Source organism: Sparus aurata, chromosome 14 (genome assembly GCF_900880675.1).
Source record: "Sparus aurata chromosome 14, fSpaAur1.1, whole genome shotgun sequence".
Classification (NCBI taxonomy): domain Eukaryota; kingdom Metazoa; phylum Chordata; class Actinopteri; order Spariformes; family Sparidae; genus Sparus; species Sparus aurata.
In genome coordinates this window covers 25,262,962-25,284,699 of record NC_044200.1, presented here as the reverse complement: position 1 = coordinate 25,284,699, position 21,738 = coordinate 25,262,962, and the positions used below count along the sequence as shown (strand labels likewise).

Below are 21,738 nucleotides of genomic sequence, written 5' to 3'. Positions count from 1 at the left end.
GGTACTCACACCAAACCATGCAAGTTAGATGGGGCAAAACAATATCAACCCCATTCCCTGTTACTAATGGGGTCAGAAAAGGCGGAATATTGTCACCTGTCCTTTTTAACCTGTATATGGATGGTTAGTCTAAAGAATTAGAAGAGTGTAAGACTGGATATATGGTGGGGAATCAGCTTATTAACCATTTATTGTACGATGATGATTTAATCATTATGTCACCATATAGTGCTGGCTTACAGCAACTGCTCAGAGTTTGTACAAAGTATGTTTTGCAGTTTGATATCAAATTTAATCCCAAAAAGAGTGTTATCATGACAGCCAGAACTAAGGAGGATCAGACGCTAAAGTTTCCCTCCTTTTACCTGTCTGAGCAAGAGCTAGATATTGTAACCAAAGTAAAATACTTAGGGCATATCATCAGGAAAGACCTTAGTGATGATGATGATATTCAGCGCCAGTGCTATAAATTATATGCTCAGGCAAATATGCTGGCACGCAAATTTCACATGTGCACCGATGAAGTTAAAACAGCTCTTTTTAGAGCATACAGCACACCACTTTACACAGCACACCCGTGGTCTAGCCATAGTAAAGCAGAGATGAATAAGATTAAGGTGGAATATAATGATGCTCTTAGAATCTTGTTAAAATACCCAAGGTTTGAAAGTGCTAGCAAGATGTTTGTGAACTGTAATGTTCACACTTTTCAGGCATTACTTAGGAATTTTATGTATAAATTTATGTGTCGGCTGATTGATTCAAGGAATGGGATTATAATATCTTCGACTGACCCAAAGTGAGACAAGATATTCCTCCAGTTTTTGGAAATACTGGAACCAACATGTGTATGTTTTTTAACCGTTGAACACACATGTCTATTTATGTGTAATCTTATATTTGTCTGTTTATTGTGTGTGTCTTTTATATCTGGACCTCGAGTCTGTCAATAAAGATAATTGAAAACTGGTGTTATTTTTCCTATTTTCAGCCCAAAATAGAAAATATAATAAACAAGGAAACCAAAGCAAAATAATGTATCTAATGTCTATTTTCCATTATTGTTACTAGTGCAGTGCCTGTAGGAAATATGTATTCCTATAGAAAAGTGGGAGGTTAAGAAGCTTTTTCATGGATGGCCAAATGAGGCTGTTTGAAGGTGGGACGTCAGATATATTTAGGTTTGTTGTGAAATCCGATATTCCAGGGTATAATTGGCTATTTTTGATTTTGCCACTATATTTCATCTTAAAAAGTATTTACTTGGTGTCGTTATTTTCAGCACAACCTCACATGTGTGACTGTACAGTTAGTTTTTTATTTTGACATACTGTATTAACACAATGGACCTAAAATCACAAAGAAACATAAAATCCACGTAGAAAAAGTTAGATTTTTTACTGTGAAAACCACAAATATGTTTAACAAACCATTATTTATTACTTATAATGCAAATATAAGCAAATAAACAATAAATTGTTGTTTGCTAAATATGTGCATACATTTAAACAATTTACAAAGTTATATGTAACTATTTACATTTAAATGCAGGCAATGCTCAGGTCCGCTTAACCCCCTCTAGCTGAATTAAGAGCTGGACTGCCTGCTCCACATTCAGCTTCTCCTCAGTGTTCTGACTCCACTACACACTAAACACACTACACCAAACACTACATAACACACTAACTACACACTGCAAACACGCTAAATGTAACAAATCTCTCAACTCTCAATATCGCCGTCGTTATATATATATCGACCGTCGTTGCCTGTCATTCATCCGCCTAGGTCCCTCCCACAACTTCCTGTTCCTCAACAACCAAACTTGCTGCTTGGACACTTTCGTGACAAAAGCCCGTTTTTACCGTTTCTTCCTGCATCCGACACAAAGCAAACGTGATGGCAATGTTCGCGAAAAAGCGTGGCCGACATTATTTACCCTAGGTCCGGTTTTGGCCTTGCTGGTGGGTCCGGTCCTTCGACTCGGGAGGTGGGCCGTGTTGGTGGGCTAGCGGCTAGCAGCTAGCTATACACGAACATCCACAGATTCCGATTCCACTTTGTTGTCCGCGCGTCTCCGGATCTCCTCAGACCTGAACAGACTCGGTCCGGACTCGTTTAATCTCATTAATCCACAACAGTCAGTTTAGATGCACAGAACAGAACAGAACGGACCGAACCGCCGGCAAAATCCCGGTCCAGCTCGCGCCGCTGCAGGTATGAATCTGCTTGTTTTTTAAGGTGTGTCGTGGGCTTGAGCTCTGCAGTGATTGGCTCTGGTGCGCACGTGGCTACGGTGTGCAGTGATTGGCTCTGGTGTGCACGTGACTGTAGTGGCTCCGGTGGACAATGCTCGGCGGAATTTGTAAAGCATTTATGAAATAATTTATTAACAGTATCATTGAAATCCAAACAAATCCGACGTCGCACATTCCTGCTGTGTAGCCACGCTTTGCGCATGCGCAATGTATAGTCCGGTAGCTCGGGTCGCTAATTACGTTTTCAATAAAGCATTGGGGGGAAGAAATCCCTGGTCGCTAAATATACTGTGGTCAAGCCAGCTGTGGTTCGCATTTGCTTGGTCAAATCAGCCACACCTTTTTTTCCAGTGCGCAAATGCACTAACATTTACGGTAATGGTAATGAACCCGTTCGACTGTGGGTCAGATTGCAGTGTCACATCAGAACCATGAAACATACGAGACTTTGACAGTTGTCAACTCCATGTTGACAGCTGAAAAAAACAAAAAACAAACATTGTTTCCGTAAGTAGTCAAAGATTCATAAACTGCTGAACTAAGCACGTCCCAGACTATTTGCATGCATAACATGAAGTACTTTTACTGTGTACTTTTCGAGTAATCCTTTGTCAAAATCCTTAACAGAGAACAAGAATATGTATTCTTGCCCAAATTTGATGTAGCAATTTACTTGTAACACAATATTATTAAACTGTGGTATTACTCTCTTTTTGTGAAGTAAAAGATCAGAGTATTTCCTTCAACACTGGGATTACTCTAGGAAGTACTTAGTTCAGCAGTACACATCTTGGACTACTTATGGAAACAATGTTGTTGTTTTTTGTTTTGTTTAGTTTTTTTCTTTTTCTCACATCGTCCTTTTCCTTTGAAATCCTTCGTGATCACTTCAGTTTATTACCTGGAATAATGAATGTAAAAGTCTTGTATGTTCCATGGTTCTGATGTGAGACTGCAGTCTGACCCACAGTCATAGCGGGTTCAGTACAATTAGTAGATTTGCGCACTGGAAAAAAAAATGTGCGGCTGATTTGACCAAACGTGAACCACAGCTGACCAGAAATGTTTTTTCCAACCAATGCTTTATTGAAAACGTGATTAGCGACCAGAGGTACCAGACTACACGTTGCGCATGCGCAAAGTGTGGCCACACAGCAGAAATGTACTGTGGGAAATGAGAATCAGTTTACAATTTACAATCCCTAGGTGTAGTACAAGGGGACAGTTTTGTCCCTGCAGCTATTACACTGAGGAATGAGTAACAGCTATATTTTGCACAGGTGATTATTTATTGCTGCTTTTATGTATTTACTCATTACTGTTTTTACTCATTACTGTGTATTTTTACTATTTGTATTTTAGCTCACTTCAATAGTTAGTATGAACTGGACCTGTAAGAGCTTTTTAATTTGCCTTCTTTTTTATTTCCACTGTCCTAAATTGGATGATGTGTGATTGTGACTCTACTGTGAACAAAATCTACCTCTGGATAATAAAGTAACTTGAACTCGAACTTGTATTAGGAAATCACAGCTCTCTGATCACCACAGACCTTTAAACTACTCAGTTATTTTAATAAACATAAACTGTGAGGATACATGTGTCTCCCAGCACTCAGAGGGGAGGAGCTCAGTGTCACCTGAGAGGCTGTAAGTGAAAGTGTTCAGTCCGTCAGACTCCATGTTGAGAGCAGAACAGACAGAAGAAGACGGAGGAGGAAGACTAAAGTGTGAGGCAGGTGAGTGTTAAAACAAGGTGTTTGTGATGTTACTGTGAGAGTGTGAGTCAGTTTAGTCTCTGTGGACTGTAGAGGAAACACATGTTAGAATAAAGTCAACACTTTGATTCTTCTGTGGACACAAAGTCCTGATAGGCTGAATAATACACATTAAAACTACTGGAACTAAAGACCAGGAGCCCAGAGGTGTGTGTGTGTGTGTCTGTGTGTTACTTCCTGTTCTCTCTTCCTGCGTCACTCCTGAACAGACCTGTTTCTCCTGATTCTTGTGTTCTGAGCTCACAGTTCATGTTTCACCTCTCAGACCTGAAGATGAGTATTTGTGAGGAGGAAGAGTTGGACCGAGCAGAACCTCCAGGATCCATCTGTCCGTCTGTGAAGAGTGACCGGTCCAAAGATGAAACTTCAGCCTTCAGTACTGAACCTGGACCATCAGACACAAAGTAAGACGACTGATACTAACTCATTTATATGACTCATGTTTCAGCGTTGATGATGTTTGTTTAGTTGATTTTGTGTTCATGTATTCAGATTTCCACTAAAAAGTCTTTTGTGTCCATAGTTGAGACTTTTCCCGCCTCATGTTCCTCTGTGTGTCTGCTATAAATCTGTAATCTGATCTAAGAGGACAAACAGAAACTTTTAAACCTCCTTTTTATGGACAGCAGCAGCAGTTTGTGTATGTAGAGCTTCTTAAATCACTTTATTGATGAAGGATTCATGTGATGTGAATAAAAACATGTTGGTGTTTGCAGAGTTCAGTCCAGCAGACAGAGAGCAGAACCTCCAGGATCCATCTGTCCCTCTATGAAGAGTGACCGGTCCAAAGATGATCCTCCAGCCTTCAGTACTGAACCTGGACCATCAGACACAAAGTAAGACGACTCATACTAACTCATTTATATGACTGTTACAACATGGTTGTGTAGCACCTAATTATGTAATAATGTAATACATTTTCTCTTCATTATGTAATAACACCACATTTTGTAATAATCTGCTACATTTTGTAATAACATTCTTGAACGCAATATGTTGTAAACTTTGCCGCATTTTGTAATTAGATCTAACATATTTAGCATCTAGCATCAGTAATTACAAATTGCAGGTGTTGCACTTTTTTTATCAAAAAAATTTAATCATTTAATGCATTGTGTAATAAACCACCAAAATGGGTGTCTTGATTAGGAAAAAACATTATACCATCAGAACGACATTGACTTTAAGCATACCAGCATGAATTGTAAATATGAATTAATTTTAAATACTAGTAGGATGTTTCATTGGTCAAATCTAAATCTAATATAACTGAATTCATAGAGAAAGTGTTTGAAAGCTCATAGAGACAAAAACTGCACTAAATGAGTGTTCCTTGCACAAACATTATCAGTGCACTGAAATGTTGAAAGACATACACACGTAATCTGGATTATGTTATGCAAATGTTCATGATAGAAAGCAGACAAAACATGAAAAAACAAATATGGAATAGAAAATGTAACAAATTTTGCCCTTTATCTGTAGTTATAGGTATGTAAAACAAACCCTCACAATATATATGAGTGAAAAGAAGTCTACAGACAAGAGCTGAAAACTTTTTCTCTAAATTCTAGCAATGAAAAAAGTAACTTGCTCAATACATTTGAAATTGTTTACTGTAGTAGACTTAAATACGAAAGTACCGAAGGGTATTTCTGCCATACCAGAAAACAAAAATTAAATATCAGTGTCATAAGTTCCACGTTATAACATGATAAGTTAGTCTTGGGTGGAGGGGGCAGAAGTGTGGATTCAGACCATTGATTCAGACTGGATCCTGTGGTGGGGGGTAAGGTGGGTTGCTGGGGCTGTGTCTACATGTGCTGAATGTAACCATCAGAATATAACTTTTCATTCATCTGATTAACGAGCTTTATCGAGGCCTGCGCTACTCACTAATTATGTCTCTCAACCAAATCTCTCTCTCTCTCGCTCTCTCTGTCTGTCTTTCTGTGTGTCTCTCAAACCATCAGACACAAATCAAATTAAATCTTTGTGTCACTATTTTGTAGTGGATATTGTGAGCCAGACACAGATTTAGAAGCTGTGTGCATGAAATTACCAAAGCCAGAACACAACAGGTAGAGTGTCAGAGTGAAAAGTTTCACGTTATAACGTGATCAGCTGGAGACAAGATTCGACAAATCTCCACAGTCAGTATGAAATGTCAATGAATGTCAATGAAACTGAGACATGGATTCACTTCTGCCCGCTCCACCTGAGACTAACTAATCACATTATAACGTGAAACTCATACTCATGTATGTATGTACTCATATAGGAACAGGTCAGAAATTCAAAGAATAAGCTGACCAAAAAACTTTATCAAATCAAAATCACTCTTCTTCAGAGGAATACAAGGAAACAGAAAGACAAGCGTGGCAATACTCAACAAGACTATGGCAAGGCTGTGAAACAAGGCTGGAGGTATACGACGAGACGAAATACTCTGGCAACGAGACAGGGGAAGACACAGACTATATACACATCAGGGAAGACCCAGACTGTTCCGGATAGTCCCGGTAGAAGTCGTCGATGAGACTGGGGTCTACGATGGGGTGAGACGGGATCCATTGTCTTTCCTCCGGTCCGTAGCCTTCCCAGTCTACCAGGAACTGTCTTCCCTGGCCCCGGTTGCGTACTGCCAATAGCTGCTTGACCTTGTATACCGGGCCTCCATCGATCACCTCCGGTGGCGGGGGAGGTGCAGTGACTGGAACCATGGAGCTCTCCTTGGCTGGTTTCACCTGGCTGACGTGGAAGGTGGGATGAATGCGGAGGGACCAAGGCAGACGAAGCCGGACCGCTGCGGGACCAACAAGTCTGGTGACTGTGAATTGGACCAATGAATCGTGGCGGCAGCTTCCTGGAGGGGACCTTGAGATGCAGGTCCTTGGTGGATAGCCACACCCTTTGGCCCGGCTGGTAGGTGGTTAGCAGGGCCTCCTCTTGCGGTCAGCTTCTTTCTTGACGCGATCCTCCTGTCGTATCAGCACCTGTCGGGCGGACCGACACCTCCAGCTCATTTTCTGGGAATGGGGGCTGATAACCGAAAGCACATTTGAATGGAGTAAAACCAGTGGCTGACGTGGGTAACGAATTGTGTGCATACTCTACCCAGACCAGGTGTTTACTCCATGTGGAGGGGTTCTGTGAGACCACGCACCGGAGGCCGGTTACTAGTTGTTGGTTGAGGCGTTTGGTCTGGCCGTTGGCTTCCGGTTGGTACCCCGAGGTCAGGCTGGCATTGCCGCCAATGAGTCGGCAAAACTACCTCCAGAACCGGGACACAACTGGGGCCCCCCGGTCTTAAACGATATCCTTGGTAAACCCATTGACTCAGAAAATGGTGGTCATCATGACCTCTGCCGTCTCTTTGGCAGATGGCAATTTAGGCAGGGCCATAAATCTGACCATCTTAGAAAATCTGTCGACCACTGTGAGCACAGTGGTGTTACCCTGAGAGACCAGGAGCCCCATGACGAAGTCAATGGAGATGTCGGATCATGGTCTGGAGGGGATAGGCAGCGGCTGTAGGAGGCCCATGTGGGACCCGTAAGACGTCTTGTTCCGTGCACAGACCGAACATGCCTTAACGTACTCCCGGACCTCCGGCTCCATGGATGGCCACCAGAACCGCAGGGAAATGACGAACATCGTTCGTCTGACTCCCGGATGACATGAATGCAGCGAGGTGTCAGCCCAATGAATCACCTGTGGACGTAGCTCATGGGAAACAAACAAACGGTTATCAGGACATCCACTAGGTGACGGGGCTCCACCATTAGCCTGCTTTACCTCTGTTTCTATTGGCTAAGTCACCACTCCAACCACACGGGTCAGTGGAAGGATGGTTTCTGGTTCCTTGGCATTGGGCTTGGGGTCAAATAATTGAGACAGGTAGTCCGGTTTGACGTTCCGGGACCCCGGCCTGTAAGAAAGAGAGAAGGAGAAACGGTGTGATAAATACATTTGTGTTGAGTTTGTCAAACCCCATAAACATGTGTCATTGACCACTGAGCCAAATTTGAAAGTTAAAAAAATTACTAAGTATATAAAATTAGGTCTCAAATTCATGGAAAAACAAGCACTTCTCTCTGCTGTGAAACGCTGGGGGCCTGTCAGTTACAGAATGATCGGAGGGACCCAGCCCGACCTGTTTTGAGCCATCAGAGCCAGAAACTGACTCTGAGTTAGAAAATGATAGTGCTCAGCCTTGTTCCTCACAGTCCATGTTTTACATTACACACAAACATAAAACCCCAGTCTACATATAATTCCTTGTCATAGCTATATTGGGGCACATAAAATATTACCTGTAAATTATCATTGTGCTGTCAGATGGACTCTGCTCAGGGAATGAGGCCAAATCAAGTCATGATTAAATGCAATAACATTTGCTAACATTAAATGGGCATGACAGGATGCACAACATATAATCACTTTCAGGATTTGCACCTTCAGCAAAATGCATTTAATAGCCCAAATGTACAATATCTATAACATAAGCGCACACTTACACTCTCTGGCGGGCACGTAATGTCAGTGGCCATGATGGTCGCACCCACTGTCGGCGGGTCGGGAGGATGCAAGCCGGGGACGGAGAGGGTCGGTTCAGCCCCAATGACCAGCGTCAACGGACTCTTCAGACATCCAGACCTTACCTGGTGATAGTGGCTGTAACTATCGGGGGTAAAGTGGACACTGCAGAGATGGGTGTTCGTGGTGATTTTGAACTCTCCACAGTAACTCCTCTTGACAAAATCGATCCACCGTTTCCTTACGTTGTCGTCCTTAAGAAACTTAAATAAGCTAACAGCGCCATTACCCTGCACACTGTGGCATCCAGGAAAGATGCACGAGCGATGTGGAGGAGACATAACTGGTTAGCTGACTGGTTGGCTGGTTAGCTAGCTGCAAACTATTGTAAGAGATGTTATCCAAGACTTGAGAGCGAGCGAAAAATCACTGATACTAATGTGCTGAAAGTATTTATACTGCTTATGGCGAGCTTGACGGCCAACAACTCCCGATTGCCACCTTCGTAATTTCTCTCTGCTTTAGACAGCCGTCGCGACAGGAAGGCGCAGGGATGCATCTTGCCGTTACGTTCGGAGCGCTGCGAAAGGACTGCTCCTATTCCCTCATTGGAGGCGTCCACCTCCACCACGAATTGGTGCTGGGGGTCCGGCATGGTGAGAATGGGGCTGAGGTGAAGCGATGCTTGAGTGTCTGGAATGCTTTTTCCACTTCTGGCGACCAGCGGAACTGCACCGGGTTGGAGGTAAGAGCATGGAGAGGAGCAGCTATTGCGCTAAAGCCTCTGACAAACCGCCTGTAAAAGTTAGGAAATCCTAAGAATTGCTGAACCTTTTTGCAGCTGCAGTGTAGGCCAATCTACCACAGCGCTACAATGAAGCCCAGGAAGGGGACAGTGTCGGCATGAAACACACTCTTTTCTGCTTTGACATACAAATGGTTATCTAACAATCTTGTCAGAAGAACCTGGGTTACATGATCGAGGTGGGTATCAAGGTCAGGTGAGTAGATCAGGATATCGTCAAGGTAAACGTAAACAAAGTGCTTAAGAAAGTCATCTCATTCTCTGGCAACGAGACAGGGGAAGACACAGACTATATACACATCAGGGAAGGGAACACAGGTGTATTATAAACGATTAATAGTTTTTTTTTTACTCCTTTTTTTTAATAGCAACACAGTTAACCATAATTGTGGCCAGTTGCTTCTGGATTGTATGAATGGAATATGGACAACAACAATCAATGAATTAGGATGTCTATGAAGTCATAGTAAAGAAACTAAAGGTAGAGTTCAATGTTCCTGTCAATGAATGCACAAGAGTGCAACAAACTGCTCTGGTGGGGCTGTGGAAGAATAGAGAACTCTACTCTCTGAGCGAGGATGGAGAGACCTTACTGTGTGGTAGGAAGCCAGTGGTTTTGAAGTCTAAAATTGGCAGCATTGTAAAAAATGGTCTGGATGACACAAAGGGTTCAGGTGCAAGGAAGCTGAACGAAGTGGCTAAACATGCAATACTCTGGAATTAGTGAAATAAAGGTTCATAATAAAGGTTCAGAAACCTTGGACAGCTCCAGACACTACCAACTCCACAAGGCCAGATTTGGAAATATACCCATTCTGAGGCCCATTAGGGCCAAAAAAGTACAGGATTGGCACCAGATTGACCCACTTAATATGGGAAAGTGGAAGATCAAACACGGTTGTTTCACCTATTGTCTTAGTCAATACACATGGCTGAAACCATTAAAATGTAAAGATAGCTCAGAGATTGCAAAACATCTTTGTTTTTTTAAACTTCCTGACGGCGTTATCGACAAAGGTTGTTTTTGAGGTAAAAAAACTACTTTTCTTTCTGAATCCAGTTGAGATTGGGCCGACTCATTAGCCATTCTCATGGCTAAAAACAACACAGAAAGAAGCTAATGTTAGCATTGGGCTAATACGAGCTACAAACGTAGCCAAGTTGGCAAACCTCACATATTTAATGAAAATAACAAATCCCCCTGAAACAAAACAAATAATTACCTGTCCAACAGAAAGAGAGCAACCTCTGCATCACTTTTCAAGCCCTTCACATGCCCCAGTTGTCTCCACCGCTCAATCGCGCACCGATATTGACTCGGTCTAACTCCTTTTTTTATCAAGAGCCTTTTTCGTCGCAGCCTTTTCAGCCTCAGGCTTTCTTTTTCTTGCCCTTTTTTTTAAATTGGCCTTTTTATTTCTTTATTGATAGTATAGCTGAAGATATGACAAGAAACAGGGAGAGAGAGAGGGGGAGTGACAAGCAGCAAGGGGACCCGGGCCGGGAGTCGAACCCAGGTCCGCTGCAGAGCCTCAGCACATGGGACACGCGCTCCACCAACTGAGCTAAACGGTGCCCCTTTTCCTTTCCGTGCAATTTGGAGGGTTGGTCCAGACTCCTGCGAATATCTCAGACACAAAAAACTAAATATATCCGCCTGCAGGGGCGCTATAACCTATAACGAACTCCTCCTTGGGATTTTGTCCGATCTGCACGAAACTTGGCACGTACACTCTTTAGCTGGACCTGATCTGAAATTATCAAAAGAATTTTGCTCAGTCAAAAAATGCGCAAATTATTAAAGAGCCAAATTTGAGATCCTTGGTTGCCATGAGACTGGTAAAGAATGAGCCGAATTTGGCGAATTTTGGCCACTAGGGGGCGCTAAAAGGATAAGAAGTTTATATCTCCTGAACGGCTGCGCAGATTTTTACGAAATTGGTCGATACGATGTAAGGCCGATCCTTAGGCCATATCTTGAAGGTGGTCATGACTGGTCAATGTGGGCGTGGCTTATATAAATCCTTAAATCCAAATAGGCACACATATTGCCTTTTGCACTTCCAGTGCACTTCCCATTACAGCAAATACCACGGCTCAGACGTTGGCCTGTGTCCTCACTTTTGCCCTGTGCCCGGCATCCTTTGGGGCCAACTTCGGTGGGCTCTGCGGTGCGCGGGGTCCAAGTCGCGCTGGGGTTCTTGGCCCCTGTTCATAACTGCTTGCAGTTCTAGTTGTTATTATGTTTATGATTGCCAACATGGATACATGTCTGTGTATATGTTGACGTGGGTGTGTGTATTGTGTGAATGTTTTGCAATGAATGAAGTGTGGAATGAGTTTTTTTTTACGATAGATGAGGCACCTTGCTGGGGCGGCTCTCCAATTTCGTTGTACTTGGGTGCAATGACAATAAAAGCATTCTATTCTATTCTATTCTATAAGCTTTCAAACACATTCTGTATGAATTCAGTTATATTTGTCGTTCTGATGGTATAATGTTATTTTTTCTGATTAAGACATCCATTTTAGTTGTTTATTACATAATGCACCATTTTGCAACACCTTCACTTTTAGTAATTACTGATGCAATATGTAAGAACTTATTATAAAATGCGGTTAAGTTTATTACACATTGCTTCCAAGAATTTTATCACAAAATGTAGTAGATTATTACAAAATGCGGTGTTATTACATGATGAATGTAAAATGTATTACATAATTATATAATAGGGTGTTATTACATAATGTGGCGCTATATGGTGTCATAAGAAACATAAAACAGGAGAGCTCACATCACAGTCAGTGTGTGTTTACAGGAGGAGTGTAATACCTGGGCTGATACCTGAGAACGTAGAAGAGTAGGTGTAGGTCCAGGAGGGATGGAGCGAGGACAGATTGTCCTCTAGATAAACCATCACGGATGATGTTGTTCTGTCAGAGCCAGTAAAGTCTATGTGTGGGAAACACTATGTCAGGTACATGAGAGAGAGAGAGAAACAGAGCAACTCTGAAAATAGAAAATCAGTATGTCACAGATCTTTCTGACATGGTGTCGGGCTGCCACAGATTAATAAATGTATGTGAAACACTTTGTGAAATGATAACAGCTAGTTTGTAGTTTTTAACAAAGACACAACAATAAAAAGCCAAATCCCACAACTGAAAACAGAATTCATTCACACTAAACAAATATCTGAATAGTTGAATGTTCTGGTCCGGCCCGTCTGTTTGTTAGTTCTGGAAATGCAGTTATGCTTCATTTCATAGTTGACGAGTCATTTCATGGTGATCTACCACAATTATTGAGAGCACTTTTAACCTCAGTTAAACCTGACGAAGAAGAAGAGTTGAAATAACACCAACAGCCATTTTTATTACAGACTGAACGCTGAAATCAAACAGAACAATAACCACACTTTGACTTTTCTCTGTGAGCGTCTGAGCTTCTCAACAGTGTCGACCAAATCTGGATGTTTTTAACAACAATCATCAAATCATTGTAGTTCTAAAGAAATGTGTTCACAGAGAGAGGAAGAGGAGTCATGTCTCTGTGAAGAAGCAGCCCACCTGCTGTGTTTGGTGTCAGGACGTCCTGAAGGATCCGGTCTCTACCAGCTGTGGACACTGGTTCTGCAGACGCTGCATCACCTCATACTGGGACCAGTCTGCTTCACCAGGAGACTCCTCCTGTCCCCAGTGTGGAGGTAAGACCCAGAACAACAGCTGGACTGTGGACAGACAGTCAGAGACAAACTGTACCAAGTCACACTGAACATCTCAACATGTTAAAGCCACATTATGGAGAAATTCTCATGTTGTGTGATTTGGCGCCCCCCACAGTTTCTGAGTGCAACACCACTGTAGTAAAAACAAATCCCAGGTGTGTAACAGTTTGTCAGACGTAATATAGGTGCTGACTACAAACACAACTCATGACATCATCACAATGTTACGTGTTGAAGTGAACACGTATGTGAGGCTGTGATCCTACAAGTGACAGAGACACCGTTCACCTGTTACAACACACCTGACCATCAACACGACTCTGAAGCTGCTGCTTTAACCTCCAAAAGTTACATCATGTTGCTTTAAACATCTCAGCTTCTACATGTCATTACATTTATTTAGAGACTTCGGAGGCATTCAGATCAAACACCAGGACAAATTAATTACTAGATTGTCTAGATTACACACAAAGTCAATGAAAAGACCCGAAGAGACTCAAACTTTATATATTCTTATACTGATGGATTGTTATTGATCATGAAAATAATCCCAGATTGTCAAATTCTCTCAAACATTTTTCTCTTTTCAGTGAATGTTGGTCTGCAGGAGGTTTTAGATGAACATAAGATCAGTCTGAGGGGGAGATGTGAACGTGTGACTGAAGGAAGTGATGGAACAGGAAGTGATGGAACAGGAAGTGATGGAACAGGAAGTGGAACCCTCCTCAACAGGATCTACACTGAGCTCTACATCACAGAGGGACAGAGTGAAGAGGTTAATACCCAACATGAGGTGAGGCAGCTTGAGACAGCTTCCAAGAAGAAGACCTTCAGTGAAACTCCAATCAGGTGCTGCGACATCTTTAAAGCCTCACCTGACCAACAGAGACGCATCAGAGTCGTTCTGACCAACGGCGTTGCTGGGGTTGGAAAAACCTTTTCGGTGCTGAAGTTCAGTCTGGACTGGGCAGAGGGCTCCGAAAACCAAGATGTCAGTCTGCTGGTTCTGCTGTCGTTCAGGGAGCTGAACCTGATCAGAGATGAGCAGTACAGTCTTCTCAGGCTGCTCCATGTTTTCCATCCAACATTACATAAGGTGACAGCAGAGAAGCTCGCTGTCTGTAAACTTCTCTTCATCTTTGACGGCCTGGATGAAAGCAGACTTTCACTGGATTTCAACAACCATGAGGTCGTGTCTGATGTCACACAGAAGTCATCAGTCAGCGTGCTGCTGACAAACCTCATCCAGGGGAAGCTGCTTCCCTCGGCTCTCGTCTGGATCACTTCCCGACCTGCAGCAGCCAATCAGATCCCTCCTTCATGTGTGGACAGGGTAACAGAAGTACGAGGCTTCACTGACGTCCAGAAGGAGGAGTACTTCAGGAGGAGGTTCAGTGATGAAGATCTGTCCAGCAGAATCATCTCACACATCAAGACCTCCAGGAGCCTCTACATCATGTGTCTGATCCCAGTCTTCTGCTGGATCACTGCTACAGTTCTGGACCACATGTTGACTACAGACCAGAGAGGAGAGCTGCCCAAGACCCTGACTGACATGTACTCACACTTCCTGCTGGTTCAGACAAAGAGGAAGAAGCAGAAGTACCATGAGGGACGTGAGACGAGTCCACAGGAGCTGACGGAGGCTGACAGGAAAGTTCTTCTGAAGCTGGGGAGGCTGGCGTTTGAACATTTGGAGACGGGAAACATCATGTTCTACCAAGAAGACCTGGAGCGCTGTGGTCTTAATGTCACAGTGGCCTCGGTGTACTCAGGAGTTTGTACAGAGATCTTCAGAAGAGAGAGTGTGATCTTCCAGAAAACAGTCTACTGCTTTGTTCATCTGAGCGTTCAGGAGTTTCTAGCTGCAGTCTACATGTTCCACTGTCACACCAACAGGAACACAAAGGTGCTGGAGAACTTCCTGAGGGGACATGAGGAGAATGGTTGTAGGTATAACAATTGCTCATCCCTGGATGACGTCCTGAGGAGCGTCATGAAGAAATCCCTGGACAGTAAAAATGGTCACCTGGACTTGTTTGTTCGCTTCCTTCATGGCCTCTCTCTGAAGTCCAACAAGAGACTCTTGGCAGGCCTGCTGGGTCAGACAGACAACAGTCCAGAAATCATCCAGAGAGCCATCAACAGCCTGAAGAAGATGAACAGTGATAAGATCTCTCCTGACAGAAGCATCAACATCTTCCACTGTCTGATGGAGATGAACGACCACTCAGTCCATCAGGAGATCCAAGAGTTCCTGAGGTCGAAGTACAGATCACAGAAGGAACTCTCTGAGATCCACTGCTCAGCTCTGGCCTACATGCTGCAGATGTCAGAGGAGGTTCTGGATGAGTTTAACCTGAATATGTACAGAGCATCTCTACAGGGACGACTGAGACTGATTCCAGCTGTGAGGAACTGTAGAATAGCTGTGTAAGTCTAGATGTGTTAAACATCATGAAGTGAGGTAAAGCTAAAGCCTTCAGTATTAAAGATCAACACTTTACACACATGAATAATATAAAACCTCAACTCTATACACGTTAACCAAAACAAGTATTAAACCTGCTGATTGAATAAATAATCATCACCAAGCTCAGAGTAGAAATGACACAAAGTCGTCTTGTTTCCAAAACATTAAACTAAATCATTACCAATAAAAATTATGATGACACAATGTTTAGTTGTAATTCTTCTGTTTCTGCAGTGGGAGGCATTAAATGAATGAAATGGGAGATGAAAAGCAGATGGAGTGACAGAATAAAATGCATCAAAGATTGAGAAAATACACACAAACACATAAATGAGGTAAATACATACGAGTGCAGTTCCAACCTACAGTGACTTCACAGTTCACTGATCATCATGTGAACATGAAGCTGAACCAATATAAATCACAGCACCCTGTAAACTAACATCTGACACGTTTACGTCTCACTTATTTCAACACTTTTGTCCTAAACTGTCATTTCTGCTTCATTATTTCCCTCAAGGACACTTTAACATGTATTTCTGTTTATTTATATGGCACTTTAAAAGCACTCACATCAGTTTGTTGGACACAAATAAAACAGCACAACAATGAAAGAGTCACAAGAAAAGTATTACAGGGACAATTACAAATATAAATATGAAGACAGCAGAATGAAGAAAATGGACAAAAGCAAATATGTCAAACCAAAATAAAACAACAATGAAATCATCAGAATCAGCCATTAAAAGCCGTTTTATACAGGTGTGTTTTGAAGAGGATTTAAAATGGGCCACTGATTCAGCCCAGCTGATCTCCTCAGGCAGGTCAAAGTCTGGAGGCTCATGTGAGGCCGAGGAGCTCAAGTTTCAAACTACAAACCTTGTGATCGCTGACTGAGCAGCTCAGACCGAACAGCTGACTAGCTGAGCTACAGCTGCTCATGTTCATGTGCTTTGTGAGGCAAATGTATCTGAGTCTGTTTTCATAGAAAAGAGTCAGATTTTATCTGTATTCACAGACTGGTGAACTGTCAACTCTCAGAGACTCACTGTGAAGTGAATCTGAGTCTGTTTTCATAGAAAAGAGTCAGATTTTATCTGATTTAAATGTATTATTATCTGTATTCACAGACTGGTGAACTGTCAACTCTCAGAGACTCACTGTGAAGTCGTAGCCTCAGCTCTGAAGTCCAACCCCTCACATCTGACACATCTGGACCTGAGTGAGAACAACCTGAATGATTCAGGAGTGAAGCTGCTGTGTTCTGGACTGGAAAGTCCAAATTGTCGACTGGAGACTCTGATGTCAGTTCATGTATTTTCTCTGTGTTAATAAATTTAAATCTAAAACAGAAGTTTCACACAAACACACACACACACACACACACACACACACAAACACACAGCTCAGTGCACGTCTGATCAGTGATGAAGATGATGGAAGATGAAGCTCACAGTCAGTCAGCTGTGTGTTGATGGAGATGACAGTGGTGATGAAGATCTTTGCTTTGATTACAGCGTTCGATGTGTGTGAGACAGAGCTGCTTCTTTGTGTGAATCGATGGTGTAGAACCTTTCTGTTTTGTCGTTGAAGTCTGTCATGTGATTAAAATGATGTCCAAGGCTGCTTAGAGTCCGTATATCCAACAACAATTCCCCAAATTCCTTGGGAACAACCCCATAATTCCTCTGCAGTTTCCTTCATGTCATTTCCTCGCCAGTAGGAATGAGATGGATTGTTGTTGGAAATAATTCTTGTAAGTAACTGTGGTCAGTTGTGCACCAAAGGCAGGTTCAGAGTTCACCTGGCTCTTATGCTCACTGTGTCTGCAGTGTACAGAAGCAGGATGTTGGATTCACTTCTGTTTGCAAATCCACTCAACTGGTTTTCTTTAAGAGCTGTATATTTGTAGAAAGAAGCTCAGTGGTACGATGTGTTGTCTGTACACATCTGGAGCTCAAAGCGTTCACAGCTAAAAGGTGGAGTGAAGAACTGCTAGAGACACAACAAGGGAGAAGACGTGTCACATGTTCAGACAGTCTCTGAAGACGTTCATAGTGTTTCACTCAGCTGTTCATATGAACAGTGACAGTAATAGTTTTGTAACAAATGAACAAAGAGCTGAGAGAGAAGGTGACAGACACTGTTGGATTAAACACTGAATGATTTCAAGCAGGAACATTGTCTTCTGAACTCATTTCATTTATTCTTTATTCAGATTGGAGGACTGCAGTTTGTCAGAGACCAGCTGTGATTCTCTGGCCTCAGCTCTGAAGTCCAACCCCTCCCATCTGAGAGAGCTGGACCTGAACGACAACAATCTGCAGGATTCAGGAGTGAAGCTGCTGTGTTCTGGACTGCAGAGTCCAAATTGTCGGCTCGAGACTCTGAAGTCAGTTCATGTGTTTTATCACTGTGTTTATTAAATTTAAATCTAGAAAGTTTTAAATTTCCTTCAGTTCACACACACACAGGCACACACACACACACACACACACACACACACACACACACACACACACACTATAATTGCAGTTATTAACGTGTGTTAATGTGACCAGGTGGGTGAATGTTGTGTTGACAGAATGTTGTCACTTCGATGATTATCCACAATAGAGAGTTGAAGGCCAGCCCCTCTGGTCGACCACCTGGGACCTGATTTGAGAACGAAATTAGACAAATTTCTGCTCTGGTTTGAATTGTGTCATGAATCTCACATATGATAATATAAATATTTTCTCTTGAAAGTTTCAGTTTGTCATAAAACTAATAAAATGTAAGACTGTGAAAATGTGTGATTATAAAGACAACACAGTCAACAGTTGTTAAGAGACGTCTGATTTAACGCTGACTGAAACCTTGTAGAGTCGTCCTGAATATCAGCAGCTCACAGAACTGACCAACTCTCCTTTCACATAACTGCAGCTGTCAGTATAACCACACCTTCTTCTGTGTGGAGGCGGCGGCCATGCTGATGTTGGTGACGTATATTGAGTAACATGAAGTAGTTCGCTGAGCAGTTTAACATAAAACACCAAGAGATTTCACTTTATTTACCACAAACAGACACAGGACTTCCCTTAGAGAGGTGTAGTCTGTAGTCCCACAACCAGAAATCTGTTAGCATGTTAGCACATCCTGTTCCCCGGTCTCAAAGTCTGTGAGTTTGTTGAATGTGTTTCCAGTAAAATGTATGAAATAAGGTGTGTGGTTACCATAGGCTTAACATGTTTACATGTTTTCTTCTCCAACATATAATCCATTATTAAATGTCCCACAGTTTAATCATTAAGCTCTTCATCTGTTAAACACAGTTAGTGGTTGCTAAAGTGTCTAATTGAGACTACAGAGGTTGTCAGGACATAAACTTCATCACAGCGAACACAGAGACTCATCTGATCACTAATCCATCTGATCACTAATCCATCTTTACAGGACCACTTTAGTCACAAACTATTCTAACTGATGGGAATTAAATAATTCTGGATTCTGACATCAATGTATGGTAGAGAATATATCAGGATATGAGAGGAGGGGAGATTCCCCTTCACCTGAGGTGTGGGTAGGTGTCAGGGATAGAACAGTCGAGGAGTTTATATGAGGATGATAACAGAAGGAAGCTAGGATGACACTTATTGTCCAGTAAAACATCAGAGGGTCACTGCCTTGGGGAAGGCATGGGTAACACTTGTCATAAAGTATGTAGCCACTGCTGTATAGAAGTCAAGACAATGTGGAGGACTGCAGAGAACACTGTGGCTCTTCGCTCCATGCTGCATGTATTAAAGATAAACTGTCTCCTGTGTTTATCTGATCAGCTCTTCTGATTGGCCCTTTTAGAGACCACCCATCAAACTATTCAGAATCAATATCCTCTGATAACATTTGGAGCACCATTAATTAGGACACAGTGATGTTGAGCTGCATATTTAAACCTGGACACATCTGATTGGATTATATATATTTTTTTTCTCTTCGTCATTTTTTCTTCATTCAGATTGAAGAGCTGCAGTTTGTCAACGATCAGCTGTGCTTCACTGGCTTCAGCTCTGAAGTCCAACCCCTCCCATCTGAGAAAACTGGTGCTGAGACTCAACGACCTGCAGGATTCAGGAGTGAAGCTGCTGTCTGATCTGAAGGACAGTCCACACTGTAGACTGGAGACTCTGAGGTCAGTAGAGGGTTGGAGTCAGTCCACGCTGGTTTCAGCAGTATTGTTCTGAACACAGTCAGTATCAAAGTGAAGATCCAGTATTTCCTGTTTTCCTTGGTGAAGCTGGGAGAGGAGAACGGTGACAGGTTTCATGATTTGACAGAAGACAGAGAGAGAAAACAGTCAGCCAACCAGACGAGCCAGAGGCTTGTTGTGATGTCTTGAGTTGATGTGAAGACGACTGTTGTTGTTGTGTTCATGTCTACAGGAAGTGAAGCTGGATTACAGCTGACAGCATCACAGGATGTGTAGAGACAGTCGTCCTCATTCATCACATTGATCTCTCTAAAACACTAAAGAACTGATCAGCTGATCTGTGTCACAGCTCTCAGGTCTACGGTGGCCCTGAAGGTCAAAACACAACAACATTTCACAAAACAAACTGTTGACAGGGACTCGGGTTCTGTCCAATTACAAACAAGAACGCTGTCCCACCTTTTCTGTAATCTGAGATGTTGATGTGTTTTGACCTTCAGGGCCACCGTACAGATCAGTCTGACTGAAGCCTGCAAATCACTGCTCTGATTTCAGAGAAGCATCATTACATTTAGTAACCATGTGGTGTTTGTACAGAGCAGAAGCTGTGCTGAAGTCCAGTAACCACAGCTGATGTTTGACTGTCAGTCTGTGTATGAACATGTAGGAGCTTTAACATCATATATTCATCTGTCCATCTGTCTTTTGTTTGCTCCACATGTTTTACAACAGACTCCATATTTACATATTTGTAATGTTTCAAAGCAGATGAAATATTCAGGTGTGACTGAGACTCTGGTTTTAAACTGCTGTCAATCATCATCAGTGGTGGACAGTAACGGAGTAAATTTACTTGAGTACTGTACTTAAGTACATATCCAGAGGATTTGTACTTTACTTGAGTATTAGATTTCTTTGGTACTTATTACTCTTACTTGAATACATTTCCAAGACAAATATTTTTACTTTTACTCGAGTTAATTTCTAGGAAGGCTGAAAAGTACTCGTTACTTTCAGGTCTGCTCTTTTTTTTTCTTTTTTTTTCTAAAATACTATTGGACACAAGCTGTGTTTGTCAAAGAAGGAAACCTATCACAGTGCACGCTCTCCACTGGGATCTACATAAAAGCGGAAATACGTCATCCCTCCCCATAAGGATACCACCAAAGTAGCCACGCTCTCGACTGTGTTTGTCAACACAAAACCGCGACAATGGCTGCATCAGATGTAGTTTTTTTGTAAAGCAGTGATTCTCAACCAGTGGTCTGTGGGCAACATTGGTCTTTGAGGGGGTTCCAGTTCCCAACTTAGCTAAATGATAGAGAGTTAGTTGGACGGTGCAGGTTCATTAGGTTACAGTTTTAATGATTGTTAATAAACACCTGCATCTGCAACATCTGCTGTCCTCCTGTGATCCCATTCATTTTATTTGTTTTTATAGGTGTTTCTGCAGGCTTTATATAACATTGTGGTTCTAAAAGCAAGCACATCAGTGCAGGTGGTTTCAAAGAGTTAATTCTCAGAAACAAGAGTTAAAAGGTCCTTAAATTCATTTAGAATTATAGTAATTCATTGATGTGAAAAATAAGAAATTTACTCTTACTCTTACTCTTACTTTTACTTAAAGTAAATTTAAAAGCATGTACTTTTGGATACTTAAGTACCTTTAAAAGCAAGTACTTTTTTACTCTTACTCGAGTAACATGTCAACTGAGCTACTTTTACTTGTAACGGAGTAAATTTTGACCAGTAGTATTTGTACTCTTACTCAAGTACTGGGGTCGAGTACTCTGTCCATCTCTGATCATCATTAAAGTGTTTCTGCAGCCATGATGCGTTCAGGGACTCTCTGCAGTTTATTTCACTGTGTACTTGAGTGAAACCTGCAGAGTAAACCTGTGAGCTTCACTCCAACACGTTAACATGAAGCTGAAAGGAAGCTGGCTACGCTACACAGCCGCTCCACTTG

At 42.2% G+C, this 21,738-nt stretch overlaps 1 protein-coding gene across 1 annotated transcript in view; it reads left to right on the top strand.

Moving 5' to 3' along the window:
• The first annotated feature begins 3,905 nt into the window (after window positions 1-3,905).
• The window catches only part of LOC115595948 (NACHT, LRR and PYD domains-containing protein 12-like), a 44,890-nt gene continuing 27,057 nt past the window's right edge, over window positions 3,906-21,738 (top strand). The window contains 9 exon segments of the mRNA XM_030440795.1: window positions 3,906-3,996; window positions 4,301-4,439; window positions 4,752-4,871; window positions 12,908-13,085; window positions 13,087-13,144; window positions 13,698-15,540; window positions 16,711-16,884; window positions 17,799-17,972; window positions 19,578-19,751. Of these exon segments, the coding sequence (XP_030296655.1) occupies window positions 3,939-3,996; window positions 4,301-4,439; window positions 4,752-4,871; window positions 12,908-13,085; window positions 13,087-13,144; window positions 13,698-15,540; window positions 16,711-16,884; window positions 17,799-17,972; window positions 19,578-19,751 (2,918 nt within the window). The 5' untranslated portion in view covers window positions 3,906-3,938.